General features: G+C 37.8%; 2 protein-coding genes across 9 annotated transcripts in view; both read right to left on the bottom strand.

The window, feature by feature from the left end:
* LOC110839044 (putative G protein-coupled receptor CG31760) overlaps positions 1-17452 on the bottom strand; it is a 183897-nt gene extending 166445 nt beyond the window's left edge. For 2 of the 3 annotated variants that reach the window (XM_087358794.1, XM_087358796.1), the window contains exon 1: positions 16941-17451. The gene's annotated coding sequence lies outside the window, so the exon portion shown is untranslated. Of the gene's footprint in view, positions 1-16940 lie in introns of all 3 variants that reach the window. The other variant, XM_087358795.1, reaches the window with a different exon arrangement.
* A 6895-nt stretch (positions 17453-24347) lies between these two features.
* Pde11 (Phosphodiesterase 11) overlaps positions 24348-27546 on the bottom strand; it is a 189479-nt gene continuing 186280 nt past the window's right edge. For 5 of the 6 annotated variants that reach the window (XM_022066694.2, XM_022066691.2, XM_022066693.2 and 2 more), the window contains 4 exons: positions 27202-27343; positions 26636-26710; positions 26115-26198; positions 24348-25173 (listed from right to left, as the gene is read on the bottom strand). In XM_022066694.2, coding sequence (XP_021922386.1) covers positions 25045-25173; positions 26115-26198; positions 26636-26710; positions 27202-27343 — 430 coding nt within the window. In that variant the 3' untranslated portion in view covers positions 24348-25044. Of the gene's footprint in view, positions 25174-26114; positions 26199-26635; positions 26711-27201; positions 27344-27546 lie in introns of those variants that run through there. The other variant, XM_087359142.1, reaches the window with a different exon arrangement.

Genomic DNA, 27546 nt, shown 5'->3' with positions numbered 1-27546 from the left:
CGCATGTCTCGGTCGTCACCTCAAAAGTGTGTTGCGACAAGCTGCGATGTGCCCGTCTCCCGTCTCTGTCGCCTGCCTCGGTCGCTTGTCTCTGTCGCGTGCAGCCAAATTGTACCTTTAGGTGCATTTTAATAGTCCTACCTCCTATTTCTCTACATCCCACGCGGTATTCTTTTCACAAGGTCCCACAACCAAAATGTTCTCGTTTCTCATTCCACCCTACGCCCTATAAATACCTTTATATTATTTCGCACGTAACATATTTAATCACTTAACAATATCTGATGAAGAACTCATTCATTAAACTACACGTTAAGAAAATTTCTCCATTTTCCTAGCAATTCCTGTTTCTTACGTAAAATATTTGTTCACAAACACAATATATATATGTTGTTCCCTTGCACTGAAAGACAAAATTTCACACAAGAATAGGTAATCTAATTGAATCAGTAATTCATTAAAGTTCAAACAAATAAGCTGAAATAATGAAACTGACATGTTACGCTTTCCTATAATTCTACTCACTTTCCCAGACACGCGGAGTTTATGCAGTGTATACTTATTGTCTTCTCATATAAACTTTAAGTATTTTAATAAATAAGATAATGCATTTCTATTATCAAGGGATACTTCAATATATTAATTTTCCCTATGTAAATAGTTAAATTCTGTTTATTGCAAAAATAACATGTCACATTATTTTATCAGCCCAACCGACAGGTTTCTATATTATATCATCTATAGTAATTGAGTGAGAACATTCAGAACATTTTTTTTGACAACACTACTATCAGGATTCCGATGCACTTGCTTCCTTGTTACGGGGGCGTATTTTATCGGATAAAAAATACAAACGTGTTTCAACTATTAACCAGATGTTAAGCCTGAACTCTGAACACTGGCACTTCAAAAAATGCTTATTCCGTTTTTCATCTAAAGGTCTTGATGATTACAGCCACAAGTAAGCTCCGACAGTGACTACACTTGCATTATTACAACAGATAGAACTATCAGTGTAGAGCTTGTATAAACAACAACAAGCCTCTTAAATTTTACGCAGTTCATTTTTTGAAAGAGTTCATTATATTATCAAAAGGTTCGTGCTTTAATATTCATAGAATCTAAAATGCTAATTATGTACGGGACAATAACCCTTGCCTAGGAGTATCGATATGTATATTGAACCGAACACGGAGCTGTGGACATAGTGGAAAAATAATTCCCTGTCACAGGGATTTGTCCGTGATGTATACAAATTGTAAGTTTCAAAACAGTTCGTAATCAAAACAAGCTGGAACGACAATTCTACGCTTATCGTATTCTATATCCCACATCTGCTGGACAGTTTATTTCATAATCACAATGTGTACAGCGATTCAGCTCAGCAGATGACACGTGACATTTCAGATATTTCGCTGACAGCGAAACATATTATGGGGCAATAATTGCACGCGCCGCTATAGGACGAATCAACACCGTTAAAATATCAATGGGACGTCTAAAAAACTTACGAGCTGTCTTACAAAGTCTGCATTGAAATGGCGTTTTATATAAAAATGAATTTAGGCACTACAATTTGATAGGGTGTGAGGGATCAGTCCAATTTACACTAAATTTAATATTCTCTGATATTCTATGAAATAATATTTCTGAGACCCATTGATGGAGTGATATGTTTGAGAAGATAAAATCAATTTATGACAAATAGACTTAATTAGAAGGTGATATTTCAGGATCTCGCGGAGACGATCATAAAGTTAACTGTCTTCTCGGATGTTACCGTGTAGTCTAGTAGATACTGACTGACGTTTCGGAGTTGCTTGCTGACCCCATAATCACGGATCGCCGTATTGATGGCGTAAGAGTGACATGTTGGAGAAAAGAGAACTCTTTTGTCACTACTGTGCTGCAACACGAAGCTTCCATTACTAAAAAACTCTTAATATTAAAAATGATTTTTTATTTTAAGGATACTACATTCACACGCAAGCATTAATTAAAATGTGTTATCTGAAAAATCCGCAGTTTGACTACAGAATAAATGGGACTCATAATTTATAAATTAATGAAGATAAGAACATTCCTTCAACATAGTGACTGTTAGTTTCCTCGATGGTGATTATGGCATCATATGGCAGCAGGCTGTATATAGTGTTTTTCTACTGCGAGAACTTAAAGCTAACCAGCTATTCGTATATTAGCCTGTTAAATGTAATAACACTTTCGATTGAGTGCAGGAAGGTTGTAACACGTCTTGACTGTAGACGCCTACACATTTGCTCGCCGACCCTACACGGCAGCTTCTCTGACACATTAGTGTAGCGGGTTAGTATATACGACTATCTCCAGGTGTTCATCAACCGCAGGATTTGAGGTTTTCACGGTGGTGAGTCTAAAGATGGCTGTCTTCGTTTGTTAACCGGTTCAAAATAGCCGATTACACAATGCACGTTCACGTCTCGTCATCAGATTAGAGGCCAGAATCATCACATAAATGTACCTAGTAAACCCTTTAGAAGTGTGCTACAGTTCAAATATCGTGGAACGACGTTGACAAATCAAAACTAAGGAAGTCAAAAGCAGACCGCAGTCGGGAAAAGCTTACAACCGTACAGTTCAGAATCTTTTGTCTTTCCCTCTACTATCTACAAACACAAAAATTGAAGTATCGAAAACCATAATTTTACCTGTTGTTTTCCATGGATGTCAAACCTCGTCTCTCACGTAAAGGGCGTATGGGTGTATGAGAACAGGGTGCAATGAACAATATTTGGACCTAAAAGGAATGAAGTGACTGGAAACTGGAGAGGTTGCATAAGGAGCTTCGTAATCTGTACTCTTCCCCAAATATTACTGGGATGATCAAATAAAGGAGAAATGTCTACAAAACTTTGGTTAGAAAGCCTGAAGAGAAGAGAAGAGAATAATTTTAAAATTTACCTCATAGCTAGGGTTTCGGGCATGAATGAATAATTTTTATATTAAAATTTAACTTCGCCCTACTCTACTTCCTACTGAACACCTCAAATATTGAAAATTATTAACACGTGCGCAGAGAAGCGTGTATTAAAGCCTGACTAAAGACCGACAGCGAATTATAATTAAAGTGTCTGTTAAAATAAAAGTGAAACACAAATCGATAAAGATAATCGATGTTCATTTTATTGCACACTAAACTGAAAAGCCAATACGAATGAATTTCCGCTGCTCTCATATACGCGTAATTACGTTGGACTATTGCATGTTCGCTTCTGAATATTTGACGAGATTAAAAGCCGTTAGCATCATCGAGGAAAAGTAATCCTCTTGGAATCTGTTCGGATATTTCATGCAGGAAATTACAGCACACATGTTCATTGCTTTCTTAATATAACTGCCTGGGACAGAAGTACTATTCGTCTGGTGTTTTATTTTTATATAAACACGTCACACTTTATGTCTTCTATGTATGCAATAATAAATTTGAAGACAACCAGATGCTAAATTTCGGATTAGAATTTATTTGGGGAATAGGTCGTCTTGACACACTTCAATCTAGTATCAGAAAATGTGATTTTTACGGTAACTTCAATTCCAAATAGTAAGAAGTTCTGGGAGAAAGTTATTATTTTTGTTTTCCTATTAATCCTGCTGTATGAGCCGGGATTTCTCAGTCAGTATAGTGACTAGCTACGGGCTGGACGAAAGGCGTTCGATCCCCGACGGGGGCAGAGGATTTTTCCTCTAGCCTCTGCGTCCAGACCGGCTCTGGGGCCCACCCAGCCTCCTCTACAATGGGTACCGGGGTCCTTTCCCGGGGGTAAAGCCGGCCGGGGCGTGATGCTGACCACTCACCCCCATCTAGTGCCGAGGTCAAGGAAGAGAGGAGCTATACCTCCACTCACCCCAAATGTCTACATGGCGTATAGTGGGACAAACTTTACTTTACTTTTATTAATCCTGCTGTATACATAAATTTCACCTGTGACACTCATCGCCCTGATGATGGAGGTAGCAACGACCTCTGAAACTTTCGTAAACTTCTACCAGACTACACGGCGCTACAACCCAAAATACAGCCATCTTAGCACTCACCGCTGTGAGAAACTAAAATCATAATTAATCTGTAAGTTATTATAAGCTACTAAATATACCACTTACTTACCTACTCTATTTATATATGCAGTCTCGCAAGCATAGATTTCGGTCGTCTCAGAACTGTGAGACAACGTTGAAGGATCGCATCATTGTCAGTTTTGAAATAAAGACTCTATTCTATCTGGTTACTTTTACATGACAATCTAAAACGCCATTTAAAGTGACTATAGCCACATTATTCTCTTTTACCAAACCCCGAGACTTTTCCTAAGGCATTATTTTGCATTATGTACAAGTGTTCAGACCACGCCGTATTTTATAGGCTACATTAATCATATGTTGAATCAATAAATCAATTTATTTCAGTATATTCGTAGTCATGCCGTCAGATAGCACGCAATAATGTTCCTCGGTTGAAATTTCGAAGTAACACAGACCAGAATATTTCAGTTAATTTTCTATTGCTCAAGTTTAATGTCCTGCCTTGGCAAGATACCATGAGAAGCCGCTATCTATTTCGTCGTTGTAAGAACCTTAAAGATGAAGCCACAAGTAAAATTATTACTGTGTTTAAGGACCACGCTATGAAAACGTACAGCTGGAGTGGAAGTACATTCCAACGCACTTTAAGCCTTGACCCTAGACGGAGGTGTTTCATCAAGTTAAAGATTCAGCTGCCTTAATTCCAGGGACAGAGTACTTAAATGATAAGTTGGTTAGAAAGACAGTCTGTATGTAGTAGTTCTTTCCCTGTCAGACCTATAGCAAATCACCATGTAGGCTCTTGGGGTGGGGGAGGAGTAGTATAGCTAGACCCTAGATGGGGATGAGTGGTCAGCATCAAGCCCCGGCCGCGCTTTATCCCGGGAAAGGACCGCGGTACCCATTGGAAGCTGAGTGGGCCCCAGAGCCGGTCTGAGCGCAGAGGCTAGACGAAAAATTCGTACAAAAATGGACAGTACATCCGGCTGTGGTCTGGTTTCCGTCAGTATCTAACAGGGATTGTTTAGGATGTGGTAAACTTTGACAAAAATGTGTACCATCTCATCAGAAACCGTCATAACTGATAAGAAAACTCTAAAGAACAATGGATGATTCATGTTTGTTTCCGGAGAAGTGTAAAATTCTTTCCGTTGCTATAGATAAAATAAACAACAAGTAGGATGAAGTCTTACTTCATCTCTACAAAAATACATCAAACTCCAGGTAGTCGAAGATATAATGTGAAGGAAAAATACGCATTTATGACGCGGGATTATAATAATGAAAATTTATTATTTTACTCGTTATTCGTTACTCAGTCCTGTTTATTTTGATGAAGTATCTCCGTATCGATGACAGTTTCCTGGATTAAAGACGTACGAACTAATATCAATAACTAATGTATGTAATATATGGTGTTTCTTTCCATGTTGCATCATACAGTCTTTCTTTTGGTTTTATAGAAACAACTGCTCATTATGACGACTGCCTTAATTTTTGCCGTTAAGCTGCTCATACAATATTGGTCTACTTCCAGGCCCATGTCTGGTACCTAATAAACAACTTCCGATCTCATTTGACGCAGTATAAATTTACGTACGTAAAATATTGTTTTTAAATAACCAAATATTTAATGTCGCATTCTGTCTACTAAACAGCTGCGTTGTCCTCGGTCTTAAAACTCAGAGGGTGTCCCTTCACCTGTAAGAAAACTGTTATTTTTGTTTTGAGCTGAAACTTTTCCTCTGAACGGCTACTTACACAAGCCACAGATGCCTGGAAACTGTCGTAAGTAGGTTGTACTCATCGCAATGGCGGCACACAAAGTAAGCATTTCTAATGATAAATTAAATCCGTCGCATTCAAAGTCTTCCGTAGAGTCTAAGTTGATTCTGTATTCCGCATATGTTAAAAGGTAGCGACTTATTCCTTTCCCTGTAAGATGAAAAGATGGGAGACGAGGCTGCAAGACGTCGGGAAATGAGATTAGCTTCCTTGCATGTGCGAGGAATTCACGATGAACACAGCCACCGAAATGGAGCAGGGCAGAGACCTGTTTGGGAAGACGAGGAAATTGCCAACTACGTAAACTGGTTCAACTGCATTTCAAAATATAGACCTACATTACATCTTGCAGCGTAGCATTTAATTATGTTTATTTATTATGATTTTCTTTGTGTATAATTTGAAACAATCTCATTATGTAATGACTTGAATTAAGGTAACTGACGTGTCAGACATAATAATTAACTTCGGCACTAGTAACAGTTATTAAACGAACATCCAATATTCCTAAAACGTTCGGACTTCATTGTATCAGTTTATTCCATCCTACTTCCCACTCGTTTGCCCAAAACAGACAAAAGTCTCGTCTCCACATTAATTTACATCAAGGAAGGAAGTAATTCCTTTACCATATTTCACTGTAAATAACAGAAATACAGACAGGAAAAAAGAATAAATAAAGAATGAATAGAAATATTCAAATGACAGGACACAACAGAAGAAAGAAGAAAGTAAATAAACAAATAAAACGAAATTAACTGTCAGTTTTGTTTTTAAATGAAGATTTCTGTCTTCTGGGTTGTTGCGCTGTGTAGTCTGGTCGATGTTAACCAACGTTTCAGAGGTCATACTGCCTCCGTCATCAGGACGATAAATGTAGCGGAGGGAAACTACTGTGGTTTATGCTTAAAAGATGGTACCGCGATATCTTTTCCCATAATTTAGATCCACAAAACGGCGGAGGATAGATTGAGTTTCGATCAACGCAAATTAATTTGAATGTGTATATATTTTGTTTAGATCAACCTGTATATATCACAGATTAGCCATCCAGCTAGATATTGTAAACCTATGTTTAGACTCGAAGCAAAGTAATAATTAATACAAAGCAGATCTGTTGGGGGCTCGTAGCCTTAGCTGTAATGTCCATACAACAGAGGTTTCGATGACCGTCATTATCGCATTTAACATGGGCAATACGAATGAATGGGAACCATACAATCATACCAATACAGTTGATTTCTCTGTGCTGTTTAAATGCAATTTCGAGCCTCACTGAATTCCAACAAATTATATCAATCGAGCACAGTTCTACCTCTGTTTCGGATAATTCTCATTTTATCTCTGAATAAGTCAACAAATGTACGCGGATCATATACATTATTTTTCGTCAGGTAAAAAAAATTATATTGGAGTATTTTTATATTAATTTGATTACAGAGCGTATTTAATCTTATTGGACAGCCTAAATTTTGACGTTTCAGTCCTACCAAATAAGCTCGCACATGTGTATAACATATTATAAGGAGATGATAGTTGAGATATATAAAGTCAAAATTTCGTTGTTGTGAATGTGTTTGTTTTCTGCACTGATGGATAAAACTAAGAATATATGTAAAGTGTTTATGAAACTCGATTATTAATTACCGTGTTAACAAGAGTCCGCCAATGGTTCGTATATTGAGCCAGATAAACTAATCCACACCCTCAAACCCTATTTGCCCAGATTCAATTTAAACAATATCCATCCATCTATGCCTAGGTCTCCTTTATTCAGGATTTTAAAAAGTCTGCCACATGCATGCTGCATGCACCGCCCATCGCATCCTCCTTGATTGATAACACTAATAATATCTGATTGAGAGAATTAACTGGGGAAAATAGAGGGAAAGAGAGGAGCCGAAAAACTTGTTCTTTTTCCTTTGGTATAGTTCGCGTGATTTAAAAAAAATCAGATTGGTTGAACGTTTAGCATGCACAGTCAGAGTCAAAACAATACCATAAAACGGCTTTATGTGGCGAATGTTCACGCTCTGTAACAACAGAGAATCCTTTTAACATTTTTATTTTCAGTGAACTCACATACACAAAATATGTGTTCATTTACTGACATTCATATTCACCCAAACTGATATCATACCATTGATCCCCAAGCAAGAACTTCGCTTTTAAGCAGCGTGCTCAGAATTGTGCTTAGACCTCATTTTAAACGTGACGGAGAACCGAATGAATGTTTCTTTGCTTTGGCTTGGTCTGCTGGGTGTTCCAGATAATTAAACGACAGAGTTTAGTTGCTCAGCTTCATCACATGCCACAATCCGGGTCCTTGGGGATCCAACTTTTTTCACGTCCCATTTGAAGCAGACTGAATCGCTATGGCCTGGATTTCCTCCATGAAGATAAAGCATCGTTAATAGTTTTTAGTGCGAATCCCATCCAATTTTTCCTACACGTTTAAGTTAAGAGCACTGATATCTTTAACCAATTAAAATCCAACTCGAAGCTTGTACGCCTACGACCAGTAACTCTGCATTTTACCCACAGACTGTTAAGGGACTTTGTGGACAACTGTATATGCGTTGTGCCTTATTTCAACCTTTAAATTGAGCACACAGTAGTTGATAATTCAAATAAATATATCAGGAAACTATGCTTTTCATGTAGGGATGTTGACCCACGCAATAAGTCCAAAAGCAGTTTGCCATTCTTCTGTTTCTCATGAAGTCAATTGTGAGCAGGCCTAATTACACGCGATTAGTCTCCAAATTGGAATTTCTAAACACAATTTTTATTAAATAGAAGAGTCAGCTGAAAGCAAGCAAGCAATTTCTTGGTGAGCGCATAAAATTCTATTTAGAGAAGTTTGTCTCCGTACCGCTGGAAAAGACACGCGTCCATTTTGCAAGGTAACAAACTAAATTTGTGGTTGCTTCAAATGAGAAATAAGAGAGGTTTTCGGACAGTCGGGACAACAAGAAATTTATATTCCTGCAACGGAAAGTCTTTATCTAGCCCGTAGGTCCATATAATAAAAGTTTATCATTAGCTGTAGAGTTGAGAACACTGAGTCTTTAGTAAAGTATAAGGGTCTATGCACTTACAATGAATGATACTACAGAAAATATAGACAGACATGAAGATGGCTGTTTTCTGGGTTGTAGCGTCATGTCACTAGGTAGAAGTTTATTTATGATTCATGGGTGCATGTTGCCTAGAACAGTAGAGCGATCGCCCTGATGATGGAAGCAAAAATACCTGGAAAACGTCGGAAAATTTATACCAGACTACACGGCGCTACAACACAGCAGACAGTCATCCTAAAAATAATGTAGCTTTGTTTTATAGGAATCTTCTCTGGAGAGTAAGCACAGTTAGTCACGTCAGTATACGGGTATGGATTCCGAACGGAGGCACCATGTCAGAGCCGGGACTGCGGTCCAGCCACCACCGGGGTAAAACGGCCCAAGTGTGAACCTGAACTTTCGTGTAGCGCAAAATCAAAAATACACCGCGCAATCCCTCAGTTCCCCTTTAGGCGTCATAATAACAGAATTGTGTTCGACCACACAGACACTTATACATTTTCATGCTCAGTCGTGGGTTCTGCAAAGTCATTTAAGTGGAATATTAATATTTATATCCCCATTATTTTCCACATCATAAAATATATGTTAATGCCACTGAGCTTACTTCTGGATTTAGCTTGAAGTTCGTTGTAATGGAGCATTTGTTCTTCTGCACTTCCCTTCCTCCCAAAAAACACAGTGTGCCTTCCTTTTATGGAATAAAGGTTTGTCGACGCATCAGGAGACTAGCAGGCACATATAGTAATAGACGTACAAGTGGCCGGCCAGCCAGCAGATAAGTGAAATTTATTCACAGAAGGGCAAGTTCTTTTCACATTTCACTACCCTGCCGAACGTATTTAACTCCATGTTTGTCAGGATACACCTCGGAACAAACGAATGGGACTTCATAGGGGAAAGTGGTAAAGTTGAAGTGTTGTTCAGAGGACAGAAAGCTCTGGTCAAATTGTAATCAAAATACGTAATGCTAACACAGTGGCAATGTCAGTGAACACATGGACTCTTCAATCGTTTTTATTATGTGGAAAAGCTACAACCAGCTTCATTTTATTAATGACTAAAATGTTTTACCAAAAATTGTTAAATCACATTTTCCATAAAACTACTATGTATATATAAACATCTCATCAAACATCCAAATTTATTAGATTTAATATTCGCAAAATAAATTTACGAATAACATACAAAAACTTAAAACAAAAAAGTTAAGAAAATATAAATATTTAAAGTAAAAATGCCAATTTTAAAAGAATCCCTAGTTTAGTATTTTTCTTCTGCCAATATAACAAGTTCTTTCTTATTCAAAGTGACTGGCACAGGCCTAATAGTAACACCAGAAAATAAGTAATCGCTCAGAAAATGGAATTCGACGGTTCATCAGTGTACACACAGTAATCCCCCACTGGACACCATCATGGCAGCTAGTAGACATATCAGAATTTGGTCAAAACTGATTCTTCGAACATAGGTAGGCCTACATGACGTATTTACTTGTTTAAAATTTGTAGAAACTATGTAGAAACAGTAAAATACTACTTATCATAGTTCGTCGTTAAAAGACTCCAACCTCCCTTTCAGAAAGCTGTCATTCTTCGCTGAATTTCCTTCGGGTTCTAAACTAATGTGTAATGACGCCCTTTGCAGCCTTTCGAACTCCTAGTTTACATCCATTCTACCATTTTTGTGCATTATAGCCTCACACTTTAGCACGTCATGTATGAATATGTAACCAAATGAATCTATAAATAATATATACTCCACTTTACTATTACCCTGAAACCTACTTTATAAGAAATAAACTGATTACGAAAGGATTACATTATTTGCCTTTAGCAAGCAGTAAGCTTGATAACATGAAAAAGCAGAGAATCCTCGGTACGATTTCTCTCGGTCCACGGAAAACAGCAAAACGAAAATTGTGAGCGGTGGATTTTAACAGCTACTCCTACTTTGTGTACACAATGTGACATACATTCTTCATATTCTAAAAGCTTGTTGAATTAACAAATTATGTAAATTTTCGACTGTACGTTTTTAAACTGAAAGTGAAGCTAGCGGTTTTGTTGTAGATTATATCTGTCTGTTATTAATGACAATTTTGCTCAGTGAATTTGATTTGAATTATCTCCTACAGACTTTTTAAACCATATAAAAACTGGAACTGTTCTAGAAATGACAGTGGAGAAAAATTAATTATAAAAGAGTTCCTATTTTATACCCATTTCAAATATTCCCTTTTTTCGTATGGTGGAAGAAATTTCCTGACAAGAGAATAAATCTCCGGAAAACGAACCCACGACAGCCAGTATCAGTATCCTACTCAGCTTTAAAACAGGGAATCTCTAGAATATCAGATATTCTGACCTCTGTTTATCGTCATTTTCCTTAGACTCTACAGGCAAATTCTGGTACAGCTTCCGTTTGCAGCGCCTATTAGCTGACCGTACATCGTTCCTGGGTCTAATTAACTCCGACCACCGAACTGCTGCTACAATAACTAAACCACATACCAACCCGAGTGACTGTCGCCGTCTCAGCATTCTCCAGCCTTAATAGGTCTCATTTCGTAAGACAGTCCACGCATCAAGACGTGTGCGAGGTCAACATATTGGACATGATTTGTTCTCATCATGCATTACAGATCTAATGGAGCTTACAATGTGCTCATATTATACACTGTCACCAGTATTACAGGTTCACCAACCCCCAAAGTTCTATAGCAATATGCCTCTTTATACGTTAAACAAAAGTCAAATGCGATAACAGTAATGCCTGTTTATTTCGTTGGAGTTCAGTATTTATGTTCTTCATTCCTAAAATTTGACGTCGCCCAATTTCTAAACGCATTTATGGGAGTAGAGGAAGTAGTTTCTTTGGCGTTAGAATCATGAGAGATACAAATTACGAGAAAATATTAAAAAGTTACTCATGAAAAAGAAACATGTAGTTGGTTCGTTTCTCATAAATTAAAAAAACAGAAATATGTATTGGTACACATCTTACTCACAATCAGAAATTACTTGACGTGCACTGGCATGGTGAAAAATTAAATGTCGGATGAATACACAAGGTCAGAAGTACTTCTTCACACAACCTAGAAAACATTGCTGTTCAGTACGACTGACCACAAATCGATACCTCGCCTTTCTTTTGTTATCTATGCACCATCTATACCGATAATCTTGGCAGAAACAAAGGCACAAATGTCTGTCTTCATCAATCATTCAGAAGCCAAAACAAATCGCTTTGTGAAACCGAGGTTGGAAGATAAATCTTAACAACAAATAGTCCAAGTTTGTTCGTGAACTTCATCAATTTATTACAAAATCGAATATTTAAGTACTCACAAGTTTCAAATAAAAAAAGTAAAGATCTACAGTAGGAGTCCTTAAACACTACTTTACTGGGAGGATAAGTGAAGGACGATGAATAGATTTCGGGGGGGAGGAGATTCTGATTGGCCCTTCTATTGTTTAAGGCCTAGAATCCCACCTATCTTCACTCAAGATACTAACGACTTAAACACCTGAAGTGAAATGTATCTTATAGCTATCCGCACAAGATACAAAAGCCTACACATGTTACTGTAAGTAGGATTTGAGGTTTTCACAGCGGTGAGTCTGAAGATGGCTGTCTTCTTCAAGTTTCTATATATTTTTTTTATTATACGTCTTACTGACACTCACACTGAAATGATCTTATGTTTTTATGCTTCTTTTTGCACAAACACATAACGAAAATGTGGATATTTCAAGTCCGGGTATCTAGTCAAATTCCATAGTAGAGATCGTTGCTAAGATTTCGTGATTATCGGGCAATCAAGAGTGTCGATTTACACGCATCTCAAATGTCATTATTTCCCCATTGAAAACGGGTCTATATCCATCTCAGAAATTTGCACACCCACCATCTTAGTATTATTCGAGACACATCATATTTAAAAGCAAAACGTGACGTAGTTCCTAATGACTTGACTATCAAACCAAGTTTTATGAAAATCCTTATTTAAACGCTTTAGGTGTACAAACACACAAACATGGTGATACTATATGCCTCACTTCCCTTGATAAAATACGAAAGCACGCTAAAACTTTATAATCTATTTAAAAGCAGAGAACACCTCTCATCACTTAAAACGTTTGTCTTCCACTACTAATGTTGAAATTTAAAAAAACATATATTGAGCAGAAGCAATTTAACATCACGATTCGGGCAAGAGTCCAGTTTCAACACTTCGGTGCTATGAGCCATGCTACTTCTTCGATCTGTATCGATTTGGTTACATACTGGTCGATGATGGGGGAGGGGTGAAGTCCTTCCATGGCCCGGAAATTTGGTGAAGGCTGCTACAGCAGCGACAGCTTAGTTACGTGACTTGCTACGAGACGAACGACCGGGATTCGATTCCCGAGAGATGGAAGGGGTTTTATCGTCTTCACCACCTTCAGAACAGCTCGGCAGCCCGTTTAACTTTACAATCCAACGGACAGAAATGGAAGATGGTGACATTCTAGCACAGCCATATTCATACTCGTAGCCATCAGAACCTCAGATCTCACCGGGTAACAAACTGTTTCTCCGCAAATATAATCTCCCTCTATCATTAATTCCAAGTACTTGGATATGCGGACATTTACGTCAAGCCCCCTGCATGCTTTTGTGAGATGGTCTCTGTGGGCATGGCTAAATATACATTTACCACCAATGAAAGAAGAGAAAATTTGAAGAATTGCAAACAGTTCTGCAAACCACAAAAAGGCCAACAGTCGAGACGAGTATTAGTCACCCGTCCATAATCGATATTTGTGGTAGATCCCTCACGCATTTTCCTTGAAACATTTTCTGTGAGCCATCTTCGCATTCTTCGTGCACATGAATGGCCCAACTCAGTCTACGCCTCACTGCTCTATCAACGTCTATCATCTACAGCATCTTTACGTATCTGCCTCGGACCCCTGTCTCACAAAAGTGATGTTAGCTACATTTACACAAGTATAAACGCTGCGGGCAGAGAAAATAAGAATGGCAACAACAATAATTCATAGCTGTTCTTCACGCTCTAGCTAAGTGAAGAATACCTTATGGGCGCGTCCATGTCGCGGTTTTCCTAGAAACTAGGCAACAAGCATGACCCGGGGTAACTGTTGGAACAAAATGATATATATTCAGTGTTTGCTTGCAACACGTTACGTTCTGTGTAAAAAACACGTGGTTAGCATTCCTGCTACGTATTCACGAGGTATTTATTTATTTAGTGTTTTGTCTGACGACAGGTCCATATGAACAGGATCCTTCCATTCTTTTCTCGGACTGGGACCTGTTCATATACGTTCTTGGCAGATGATCCAGAAGTGGTTTGCCATTGCCTTCTTCTGTGTGTGAATGGAGTAATTGTTGGGATGCTACGGAGAAACCGGGGAAGCCCCCGGAGAAAAACTCCGTGTTGCCTAGACCACGGCCTTGCCCAACACAAGTTATAAATTCGGGCACCGGATTAAAATCTCGGCTCGAATCCTGGCTATCCTGACCGAGGTTCTTCGTAGTTCACCTCAGTCCCTCCAGCCGAATCCCGAAATAGAATATTAAATTATACGACAACCGCTTCCTTCCATAAACTTTCAAACCATTATTCGCTAATTATCCAATCGTCTGACGCGAAGAAGTCTATGCTACTGAAAACATCGTTGATTAAACCGTCACTATTAACCACATACCTCTCGATTGCTGGGTATAAAACACGGTGATGTGCTCAATAGCTCGAAAGAAATAAAAGTCTGTTTACTTACTTAATTACGTATGTTGTAATAGACCACTATAACACAGATTATGTCGTTCTGCTTATCTACTAAAACTTGTTTACTCTCTACATTTCCCTTGTGCCATATCATCACTCTTGTCTAACGTTTCAATAGAATAAATACACTGATGCAACTATGCTCTGGGTAACAAATTCATGACGTCTGATAGGGCGTTATTTGACCGCGAAGCCTGTCGATGTAACGGTTCAAATTCGTTTCTTACAACCCGAAACTGGAAACGTGGCATGGTTATTTTTCACAGCACGCAGACTCAACGCTGACAACAGACAGTGGACTGAAAACCAGTCGGAAAAATAGGGTGAAACTCTATTTAGGACTCTCAAAGCAACGTAAAATTTAATCTGGAATAAAGATACACAGTTCGCTTACATAGACGAAAAAAGTGGCTATGAAAATAAAGTATGATGAACGTTGTTGTTTGTGGTATTATGACTGTTAATTATTGGGGATTTTGTGGTTCTTATGTTTTAATAGTTGCTCATGGTTTATGTTCTTCTGGTTTGTTTTGTCTTGTTAATATGAACGGACAGATAGTCGTAGTTTATTGGTTAATAAAAGTTTAATGTGTCTGATACCTAGAATATATATGTGGTGGTTTTGACTAAGATCTGCATTTCTGGCACCCCTGATCTAATAAATAACAGGTACAAGAAAATTAAGAAATCCCCGCGACTTCTGACCATACAGCCATAACCTTCGTATTTCCAGTCACAACGTCTACGCAATTCTTACCCTCCACCACGCGTGCCACATGCCCTGCCCATTTCAACCTCCTTTTGGTCAACTAATAATATCTAGCTAAGATAAATTATAAAAATTATAATTATGCAATTTCTCTCTCCTCTTACTTCCTCTGTTTTACATCAAAATATTTTTCTCAGCACCTTCTTCTCAAACACCCTCAACCTATGTTCTGCATTTAAAATTGTCTCTTAACTTGGAATTTATTTGCACTGACCATACCTAACATAAACATCGTTTACTCAACCACCGCTTTAAGCTGTAAATTTCACGTATTATTTATAGTTACTAGTCCTAGCACAACCTTATCTGCCTCACCGAAAACAACTAGTCATCACACTGTAAAGATATGCATAACCGTTCTACATTATTCAGATTCCTTAATTCTCAATTTGTTTAACATCAAAAGTTTAATTATGTTTTCATTTTGTCACTGGTCTACGACTCCGCTTTGCTCCTTGAACCCTGTTGCCTTGCTCTCTAGCATCGTAGCGCGCAGACTTGTCGCCGCCTATATCCCATTTGACCTTCCTCAGCTAGGACATTCAGATTAACACCGACATAGGATTCGTTCTTTTCCTGACCTTACAGTTTTAATAACCGCTTTAAGAATTTATGCCATAAAACGCTTAATTTAATGTCGGAATAAAGGTCTGAAATTAAACATATTTGGGTACTGGTACTGCTAAAGAATAGAATGTTATTGCTAGTGCATCTGATGACCGTGGTGGTATCATTACTTGGAAGAATACTTCTTAAATCAGAATCGTTTATTTGAATTAGCCAATATATGCAAATTTTATAATGCAGTACAGATCCGGGTAAACTCCAGAAGTTAGAATAGTATTTTATTCTCGAAACGTAGCCATACACTAACACGTAAGTTTGTCCCACTATACGCCATGTAGGCGTTTGGGGTGAGTGGAGGTATGGCTCCTCTCTTCCTTGACCCCGGCACTAGATGGGGGTGAGTGGTCAGCATCACGACCCGGCCGGCTTTACCCCCGGGAAAGGACCCCGGTACCCATTGTAGAGGAGGCTGGGTGGGCCCCAGAGCCGGTCTGGACGCAGAGGCTAGAGGAAAAATCCTCTGCCCCCGTCGGGGATCGAACGCCTTTCGTCCAGCCCGTAGCTAGTCACTATACTGACTGAGCTATCCCGGCTCATATATTAACACGTAAATTTTATAATCAGTATTCTGGAGCACTATTCTAATACTTAGGCCGAGAGTGTACTTCAATATCATTTACCCCGGGGAACTTTGCCAGACAGCTGTCATCGTCCGTCGTTCACACTGCTATCTAACCAACTTTGAAAAATAATTTTTGTATAGGATTTAAGATAAGAGCTTTGTATAAAAGACTTAATAGAAAATCAATACAATAATGTGTTATCATGCTATACCGATAAGATTCATACAGCGAAAGTATGTTAGAAAATAACTTCCTACCTTCTTTTAAGTAGATGCCATCTATCCCATGTAAGCACTTGTGGGATTCTTCATAGGTTATAAATATATTCAAGCACAAATGTATATAAACTAAAATGTCTCAGTTACTGCTTCTCACAAGCTTTCACAACATAACCTCACTGTTTACATTAGAGTTATATAAACGGTATTACAGCTTATTGTCCGCGAGTAATTAATTCATACAAGAAGAGACTCCAGAAACCTCAGTTTGTTGCAATTTGTAAACTACGTATTTTCATCTTAAATCACATTTATATATTTACTCACTAAAAGTCACATTTCCCAATATACTTTATACCACACTTTACGAAAAAATGCTGCTAAATAGACCTATCACAACGCCATCTTTCAGTTGTAGTTCAAACCGTTTGTTTAATTTAAGCGCACTCTCTGATTTGTTTATAATACTTGATTCAACGTTTTTCCAAGGAAGAAACCAACTCTTTCTAGTTACAACTCCATGCATACTACGCGTACTGGGAACTATCAGTTGTTTTCGGGTCCTTCAGCACGGATGTAACTATGAGAAGCGCGCGCAGTACGAGAATTTGCCGAAAACATACGAAAAGCACCGATCCCGGGAAACTAGTATAGGATGTTCTGTGCAAATGTTACTGGCTTAAGAGCAAACAAACCACAAGGAAAGCAAGTTTTGCAACAAAGTTCGTAAACATATAAAAGTACTAGAAGGATGATAAGGAACGACAGATGTAACTACAGTTTCTGCATTCTACGTACTTTCTGTGCGTTGCACGTACTTCGTGAGTTTGTTCTTGGTTTATTTAGTGACGTATTCGTTGTTAGAGCCGGCGTATATGATATGATAATTATGATCTATGAGTTTAGAAGGAGAACCTGTGTTCCCACCATGCTGTGGCCGAACGATAGGTAAGGTAGAAGAGTTATAAAGAAAATAAAACAAAATATTGACAGATAACAATAAAGAATATTGTGTTAGAGATTTTGGAATGACATTTTACAGAATCTCGCGTGGTTACCATTCCTGCTTTGTATTCGGCGGTTCCGGTTTCAAATATCGATTCAGAGACCGGCTATTTTAACTGAGGCTTCCGTGATTTACCTCAGTCTATCGAGGCAATGACAGAATAATGCATTAAATTAGGCCAGCATTGCTTCGTTCCACAGTCCTTCTATTCATAACTATGGAGGTGGAATAAGATACGACTGAGAGGAAGTTGTATAGAAGGAATCTAGGATGCAACAGCAGTAGTGGAAAGACAGAGGATGGTTAGAAAATGAAATGGCAAAGGATCAAAGTACTGCATTCCCGGACTCCGCGAGAGCTGTTTAAGATTGTCACGTCCTTTTATGTCTGTCTGGTAACCGTTATTCTCCTCTACTGACGAAGAATACAAATGAAAATGTTCGGGGTAAAATATATGACGTTCATTCAAAGTTAAGAACGAAGGGTTATCGAGCGAACATTTACTGCTAAGGAACATATTATCCAAATAAATGAGTACATAAATTTGAACAGAACTTTATGTCTTTCGGTCTAATTACAAATCTTGAAAGCCGTCTAAGTATGAAACAATGTTGAAAAATTGTTCCAGTGCATTCCTTTACGCCTGACTTCAGACATCTTACTGCTCTACAGGCCTGTGTTAATAAAATTTCATCTCACTTTAATCGATCATTGCTTCTTTACATACAAAGAAAACTTCAAAATCACTTCATCAGCTTAAGGACAGAGAATCTATACGCCATTAACTCCTCCAGAAACCTTCAGCATTTCTGCACTAACCGAATTACTGTGCGAACAAGGTGGGACAATTTCTGTCGCCCGGAGAGAGAAAATTACGTTGTCAAACGGTAGGAGACTGCAAATTAGTTATACCTTGATGTAAAGGCAATGTTAGCACACAGACGCCGCGGATACACGAGTTATATTAAACACAATTATGAAGAAGTAAACATTTCTTCTTGTCTTATCGCGTCATAGGTTTGACGTCATCAGTTTCCAGAGTAGTCTATTCTCCCACTTCTTATTCTTATTCTTCTTCTTCCACTAAACTTATGCATTTTCTTAAATGATTTTTACCTAACAGGGCATTACATACTGGTCTTAAATACAATAGATTTCCTGTTAACCAAACTTCTCTTTCTAATATCAGTTGGATATCGCCACAATTAAACATAAGAATACAATAAAATCTGGAAGAAAACATCATTTGAAATCTGATAAACATCTGACTAAAAGTTGCATTTAAGAAATTATATTTAAGTTTATATAATTTTATACACCTGAAAATGGTTTTTTTAGAACTGAAACATGTCGTGTAAAAAGTGATGTTCTAATGTAAATCGAACATTTCGATAGAGAACATCATTTAATATATTTTAAATATTTAAATGTTAATTATGGTAATATTTTAATATTTAATAGGAATTTTATTGTGATTAGACTGACAAGATTTAAACAAATATATATTTATCACAATATGACGCAACTTTATCATCTCATAAGAAGAAAGTTAATTCGCTAGGGTGATTTGTCAATAGTTTCGATTATATTAGCAAAAATTTCATTTCAAAATTGATTTTCCAAACGTTTATTTATTTTAATCCGTCTTATCACAATATTTAATATTGACCCACACCTATACGAAGACAGTAGTACTTCTAGACATATCGGAACAATCACTCCTACATCCATGACCGATATGTACATCTGATAAAACTTAAGAAAAGACAACACCTCGCCCAAAATTGAAAAACAAATGGCATGAAACATCACCAAAATGGAATCATATTTGAGTTTTAAGTTCGTAAATATTTTACACCTGATAATAGTTTTATAAAAACTGAAACATGTTGTGTAAAGGATGTTCCAAAATGTAAATCGATCAATCGATATGGAACATCAATGATATTTTATTATCTTAATTATAAGAAATTTTAAATATTGTGATAAGACGGATTAAAATAAATAATTGTTAGAATATTCACAATATGACGCAATTACACTATCTTTCCAAACGTTGTATGTCTAGCTATAACTGTTCATTATTTGTCGCTGTCAACGAGAAATATATTTCGCGCAATCATCCGTCACTAGAGCAATATCGAAGCTTTTAGTTATTTTACAATTTACTTTTGGAATAGCTGGTGGAACGTCGTAACTCTCTTTGAAATCAGTCCTGCGTGGTACATCCCCGGATCACGTTTGCGGCTTGGATTGAGCCCGTATTTCTGTGTGTCGCATGAGATGAGTAATGGCGCGTCGCACACTGAACACATTCCCCTGACGATTGAAATGAATGTGTACCAACCGCATCGAACTCCTTCGCCTGGTTCAGTCTTCAACAAAATGGCAAGAGCAGACGACATATCGCAGTAGGAAGAAGTAAGCGATGGCGGTACATTTAACACGAAAAAGAACAGAACAAAAGAATAAATGTTTAAGAAAGACGCTACGAAAGATAAGATACAAGGAAGGGTTAGGGAAATGAGATTAAAAGTAAAATTCTACCACTTCACTTATGGATATAAGTCCATCTGCCCTCCTGACATTATTGCAGGGATTGCCGACCGAATGTGCTTTAGAGCGTTTACATTTGTAGTAAGTTGGGTAATTTTAACATTAACTAACAAACTTAAAATTATCACACACAGCTACAGTTTTACAGATGTGTTTTGTGTTGTACCGAGGAACAAGTTTTTCTTCCCCTGATTAACAAATCTCACCAATCCAGAAGAGAATGAACAGAAATACGTATAATATACCAGGGAGATGTCACCATCCATACTACAAGGCAGTATTACTTTTTACGATACGCCATCATCAGTTAACTCGTCCCTTACAGGTGCACTTCAACTATTCCAAAGAGCTGGTACACATCGTTACGTACCATAACGTAACAAGACTCATTTTCAGCAGCGGCAATAGTAACCAGTAAGCTGAAGCATGATTGGGAGAAAACTTAAATTGGTGTTTGTAATAAACTAATAACGTGCGCATTAGGGAGATTCTATCAAATTACGTCTACTTTTAATGTTTGTCACGCAAACAGGGCAGAATATTTAAGTCTTTGTTTGTAAAAGTGTTAAGAGATAACTCTTGTGAATTTGACAATGATCAGTTGAAGCATGTCTCGAGAATAGTAAGGTAGGAAATGCTGAAAACTGGTGGTTTTAAAACCTTCTTGACATGAGGTTGGACCATCTCAAGGTCTGTGCCCCTACACAGATGGCGGGTCTACCTCAAGAAGAAAACACAACACTCCTCCATTACAAAGACTAGTTGGTCGATGCAGTTTAAGAAAATAATCACTGATTACTTAAGAACCATATGAAATATATACACATGCTCCAGTTAAATTCTGAGTTACTGATTATTGAAGCAGGTGGTATGAAAATGTACTGCTAGACTTTAATGGGTTAATTTATAAAAATTCCATAATTTCATTTTGACAAAAATGAAGGGAAATTTTTATAAAACTGTGACTAGACGAACAATTCGGTATTTTAAGACATGTGAAACTAACACGCATTCTGTCCTGTCCTATGTTACATTATGCTTAGTTTGTTGTGTATCAAAGAGACGAAGACAGTGGATGATACAACTGTTACTATGGCAACATCTAGCCCGGACATGTGCTGTTACAGGGTCGAGCTGCAGTACATAAGATTTATGATGACTGTCTAGCACATCTCGAGACGATTTTCTCTTTCCAGTGTCCGTGCACGGAACATCGTTTCGCTTCTAAATTCTTTTTCTATAAATCCCATTCCTAAACTAGCTCTTACATCTCACATCATAACACAGTCACCTCGTATTTAAAAGTAGGCTATCGGGTGCCAAATCCTGAAACTCGGCTATAATTTCGTGTTATTTCAAATAGCACATCTAAGAAAATTTTGGCTCACAGTCTCATTTTTTTTAATTGAATTCCGAAACAACGAATCGTGACAAGTTTCATAATTTCCTTCGGATACATGACGAATCTTAGTTTATAACAGGTTTCGGACAACTAACCAACAATCTTAATTATTTTCAAACATTTTTATAGTAGACTCAACGGGAATAAGCTTTGGTACTATTTTAACCGTTATAAATTCGATATATTCTCATGATAGGATTGGACAAGCTGCCAGACATCGCCTATTAGAATTAATGTCATATCTCCCCGAGCTTACCATCAAAGACATCCACTCACTCGAAGGCGTCACCCGACACAAGAAGAATGAATACAACTTGCACTAAAATTAAAGGTAACTGTAGATTTTGACGTCGATTTGTCCATGTCCTCATAAGCATTAAAACATTTTAGTCAAACTTACAATTCGAATTCAGTCCGATACTGTTTTGGATATGATTATTAGAATACCAAGAATAGCAGTTCTCCAAAAATAATACCAACAAATACGATTTTTAACACCACTAACCCCTTTTAAAAATTGTAAAAAAAAAAGAGAGAAGACGATACAATTTTATAACACTGTTATATCAACCTCAACCGCCCCACAGAAGAACACAAATACTGCAAATGCATGTTCGCAAATCATTCTGTTGCTTTGGGCCTTCCCGTTTCCGTTTTAACGATTAGTCGTTCGAAAATGTAAGTGAGAAACTGTTAAAGGGCACGGGATTATCTGACCCCGGGGCAGACTTCCCCCTGAACACGAAAAGTTGCATGCCAACACTAAATGTGACCCCCTTCCCCTCTCTGTCGATAGCGCTCAACTATAGCCTGAAATACACCGGCATCCTTTTGGAATATCAGCAAAATGCAATTTAAAGAACAACTTATTAAAACTTTTAGGACTTTAAAGGAAATATAAAAAACATAAACATGTCTCCCTGCCTAATATAAAACATGAATGGAAGCTTCAAACAATACGAGGTGCGATCGGAAAGTTTCTAGACTGTGTCAATAAAGGGCGAACCGGATGTAGTACGAGCTTCTGCCGCTAGGGGGTGCGGCCTACATTCATAGTGAATCAGTGTGCCAGCCGGCATCATCGAATTAGCATTTGTTTCTTAGTTACGGGCGTTTTGGTAGTGCATTACACCGACCCTCCTGCGATTTCGGAATGGCGGATTTCCATGAACAAATCAAATTTTGCCAAAGACTCGCCAAAACGGCTACGGAAACCTATGAAATGCTAAAGCAAGCATTTGGGGAGTCCGCAAACTTTTGTGTGGCATTCACGTTTTAAAAATGGCCGAACCTCTGTCGATGATGACGAGCGTTCTGGACGACCATCTTCGAGCACAACGCCCGAAAATGTTACGAAGATTCGGCAGGCCATTCACGAAGATCGACGTCGTACCATCAACGACTTGTGCGACATTGTTGGGATAGGCTATGGGACTTGTCAGCTGATTCTAAAGGAAGAACTCCACATGCGACGCATCCTGTCTGAGGACCAGAAGCAGAATCGACTTCTCGTTTGTCAGGAGCTCAAAGATCTTGCAAGAACCGACCCCAACTTCCTTTCTAAGCTCCGTGTGACTTCTTCCTCTTCCCAAAGATGAAAATTCAGCTAAAGGGAAGGAAATTTGAGACGATAGAAGAGATTCAGGCAGAATCGCAGATGGTGCTTGACAGGCTGACAAAGAAAGATTTCCAGGGATGCTTCCAGGCTTGGCAGCGGCGCTGGGATCGTTGTGTTCACTCCCAGGGGAACTACTTCGAGGGTGATGGATGAATTTAATACCTGAGATAAGTGTACGGGTTTTTATAGGCGCAGTCTTCGAAACTTTCCGATCGCACCTCGTATGACAGAGATTCTTACTATTTGAACATATCTACTTGTAGTTTTGTGAATTTCTTAATGCATCACGAATTTAGAAGGGATAGAAAAGTTGGATGACTGAAAAAACATAAGAATATAAAGGACAAATGGGAGATTTAAATATGGATTTGTAGCATGCTGTATCAAATGAAGCTAGTGCTTAGCACAAACCAAACCAGCTGACCTGCTTACTGCAAAACAGAAATGGAGTAAAGACTTAAAATTATGTCTTCTTCTTTATTACGCCGTCTCCTTTACATATGGCGACATATTATGAACAGGATCCTTCCATCCTTTTCTCGGACTGAGATCTGTTCATATGTTTTTTTGGCAGGTAATACAGAAGTGTTTTGCCATTGCCTTCTTCATGGAGTTGGGATGCCACAGAGAAACTGGGGTAGCCCCAGAGGAAAACTCTGTGTTGCCTAGTCCACGGCCTTGCTCAACACAAGTTATAAACTTGGGCACCACCGGGAATCGAACACGGGAGCCCAGGATTAAAAAAGGCCAGCGTTCTAATCGCTAGACCACTGCGGCGAGCCTTAAAATTATGTACACCCTAATAAATGAAGAGAAAAGAATCAATGACAGCAGGTTTTGTGATGTATAATGAAAACGCTCGTCCACTGTGTAAAACTATTGTTTACTTTTAAGGTGCACTGCATAATTATATATTATAATGATTTTATAATTTATACAATTTATACAACAAGTTTCTCTTCTTACTTACAAAACAATTATTAGGATAGGAGGTGAAGAGTACAGATAAGGGACAGGCGAGGAATGACACGACACCAACACAAATAATACAATCATATCCATGATTCACAATGCCATTAACTTTGGTTTCAGAGTCTAATTTACAAAAACAATGCAATCGCTTTGTTGATAAATGGTTATCTTCAGTTAAATACGTCAGTCCAGGGACATATTAAGCTTGCAGGCCTTTACTTCCATGGCTCAAAACTTACAACCATTCAATTACATACTGTAATAAAAACTTTCAAGTGCGCCATTTATATGTTGTTAGTCCTTGGTCGGAATTTGGGGCTTCAAGTGGCATTTATTCTTAGCCGGGTCATCCAAATGGCCGCTATGGACAAGTCATAAAGAATATTTCAACACTGTCCAGTGAGTTTACGCCGACAAAATCACGCAGTTGACCATTCATTTCCCCAAAAGAACACTAGATTTAAGACAGCGGAGCTTCAACTTTCCCCGCATCATGTGTTTGGCCTCAATAGACAAGATGGTGGAAAAGTAAACTTTTCCTTGCTTTCATCAAGTGGTTATTATGTTTTATAAATGCACTGGTAGTGAGTCAGTGCTCACCTCCTTCCTCCATCTGACTGTTGTGGTTCTGCGCACTAGCGATTTCAAGCCAGTGCTGCTTGTTCTGACGCACCCCCTCCACGAGGGGTTCCAGTTTATCCGACAATACTGCAAATGACTGAGGAATAAAGATTATAAATAATAAATGCATAAACTCAGAAAATACAAACCGAATAGTAAAGAAAGGACAGAGTACTTACCAGCGTAAGAATCCAGACACTCTGGTGAGACAGAATATTTTTTTTTTAAGTTTTTCATCTGTACTATGAATATTTTCAATGAGAATCATGATCAAATGCATATCTCAAATAGACCGTCTTCTGAGATGTTGCACCACACAGCCTGGTATAAGTTTACCATCATTTTAGGCGTGCTTGCTACATCCATCTCCAGAGTGATTACCCCAATGATGGAAGCAGCAAGAACCTCTGAAATGTCAGTGAACTTCTACCAGACTACATAGTACAAGATCTGAGAAGACCAACATCTTCATACCAGCCACTACAAGAACCTGGAATCTGACAAATGCACATCTGATTATTGAGGAAATTCACCGTGTGAACAAAATATGATTTTCCTGTTTTCTGTCATCACTGCATCTGGATTATTGCTCTGATAAGTCTCCTTTCTGTCCTCTCATATCTTAATATCCTATTAGAGCTGCAACTCTGAAATCACATTGAATGACAAGTCCCATAAGAACAAATGAAAATAAAACAACTTTCTACATTACAACCCTTTACTGTCACAGGGTAAGTCTCTTAGGCTGGAGATTCAAACCCCAGCGTATGCAGTATAACAAAGGGCAAGCATAGACACATGCGCGTGTGTCGTAAGCAGTAATTGCATCCACGACCTGAGTGTTTGTATTGTCCAAGACTTCACTTTCCATGACTGCTAAGAAATATATATCCTGCATAAACTGACAGTTAATACTTACCACAGTACGCATGGTCATTATATTTAGAAAGATACCAAGTCCTTTCTTTTATTAGATTGCCCGTTCTTTAATTACGTCATACAATTCATTATTCGAGAAATATAAATGAAGATAAGTACCTCATAAATTGGGAGACAGATTGAGTCAATGAATCCAACTTGCATAAGGGGAAGTTGGTCTTCTTTTTCTCTGTTCATGATGTCCTGCAAAAAGAAATATTATTAATAAAAATTTAATTTCACCATAATTATATTATTTTTAAACAGAAAGCACATACTATCTAACAAAACTATAATAGAACTATTCATGGAGAAACACCAGCTTGATTAATATACATGGTGTGATGCTGAAGTACTTCTGGTCCTCAAGTTTAGAATAAAGAGAGCTGAATTCAATACTTTTCTGACATCACACAACATTTCTTAATGAACATTAATCATCAGGCACAATAAAATAACAAATTTTATAATATAAGTACAGGATCTGAATGCAAATATTTGTAACAGACACTAAACAAAAATTATCTTAATGTTTTAATAATATCAGACTTTATTCAACTTTTGAGGCTTGAAACGTGTTCTCACACACTGTCATGATCTATAACAGGTTTATTTTAAATTCAAATAGTAACTTAACTTACAATTGGTGTAATCTTCAACTCCTGACGTTCAATGTCCCCTTGCTCAAAGAATTCACTTGACACTAGCTCAGCCACCTAGAAATGTAAACGCACATGATACAATATGAATATCAACTTATTAGTCACCTTGTTGGTGCTCAGAATCCATGGAAGTATTTTACAATTTACTTACTTGTTATACTATCAGAGCCAAGATCAATTAGATTAACAGCAAAAACAATGCATAAATTATCATCAGAACAATCCTTCAGATCCAAAATGTCCAAGACATCGTAAAGCTACACACAACTGCCTCCTACTGGCGGAAGCAAGAAACTGTGTCAGTGCCGGCAGGAAATGTATTATTTTTATTCCTTAACAATTAAAATGAAGAAATTCAAAAGAAGACCCACATAAAGTCAAAAGTTATAAAGAATAAGAAGCAGAATTTCAATCAAATTTAAACATCAACAATTCAATGACATTTGTTTTATAAATTGTATCTTTGAAGGATGGCACTAAGAAGTTAACTGACCTCATCTGCGGTTATCCAAAAAACTTCATATCTGTCGTAGTTATTTACTTACCCTCTTCTCAACTTCCCAGGGTTTTGTAATGGCTGCAAGGTCACACACTGTCATGGTCATTCCTCTCAAGAGCTCACGGTGGTCATCACGCATCCAATTGTAGCTGGCAGTTCGCACTAGATTGAAGAAGGCACCTCGCTTCCTTGGAGACAAGCAGATAACACCATCAAATATAACAAATCACCTCCAGAAATATAGATTGTAATTTCACCAGTTGGATACAGCAGAAAAGTAATTTACATCTGTGGATGTGTAGGCTTTTACAGGAATTTTTAGTTTGATGTCCTACATAAGTTGTCGAAGGTTCAATAATTTTAATCATGTGAATTACACTTATTAGTATCA

Source organism: Zootermopsis nevadensis, unplaced genomic scaffold, assembly GCF_977971745.1.
Source record: "Zootermopsis nevadensis isolate Lab colony 2312 unplaced genomic scaffold, Znev_1.0 Znev_ptg000030l, whole genome shotgun sequence".
In the NCBI taxonomy this organism is placed as follows: domain Eukaryota; kingdom Metazoa; phylum Arthropoda; class Insecta; order Blattodea; family Termopsidae; genus Zootermopsis; species Zootermopsis nevadensis.
Note: the sequence above shows the minus strand (reverse complement) of the source record. Positions and strands in the feature narration are given on the sequence as shown.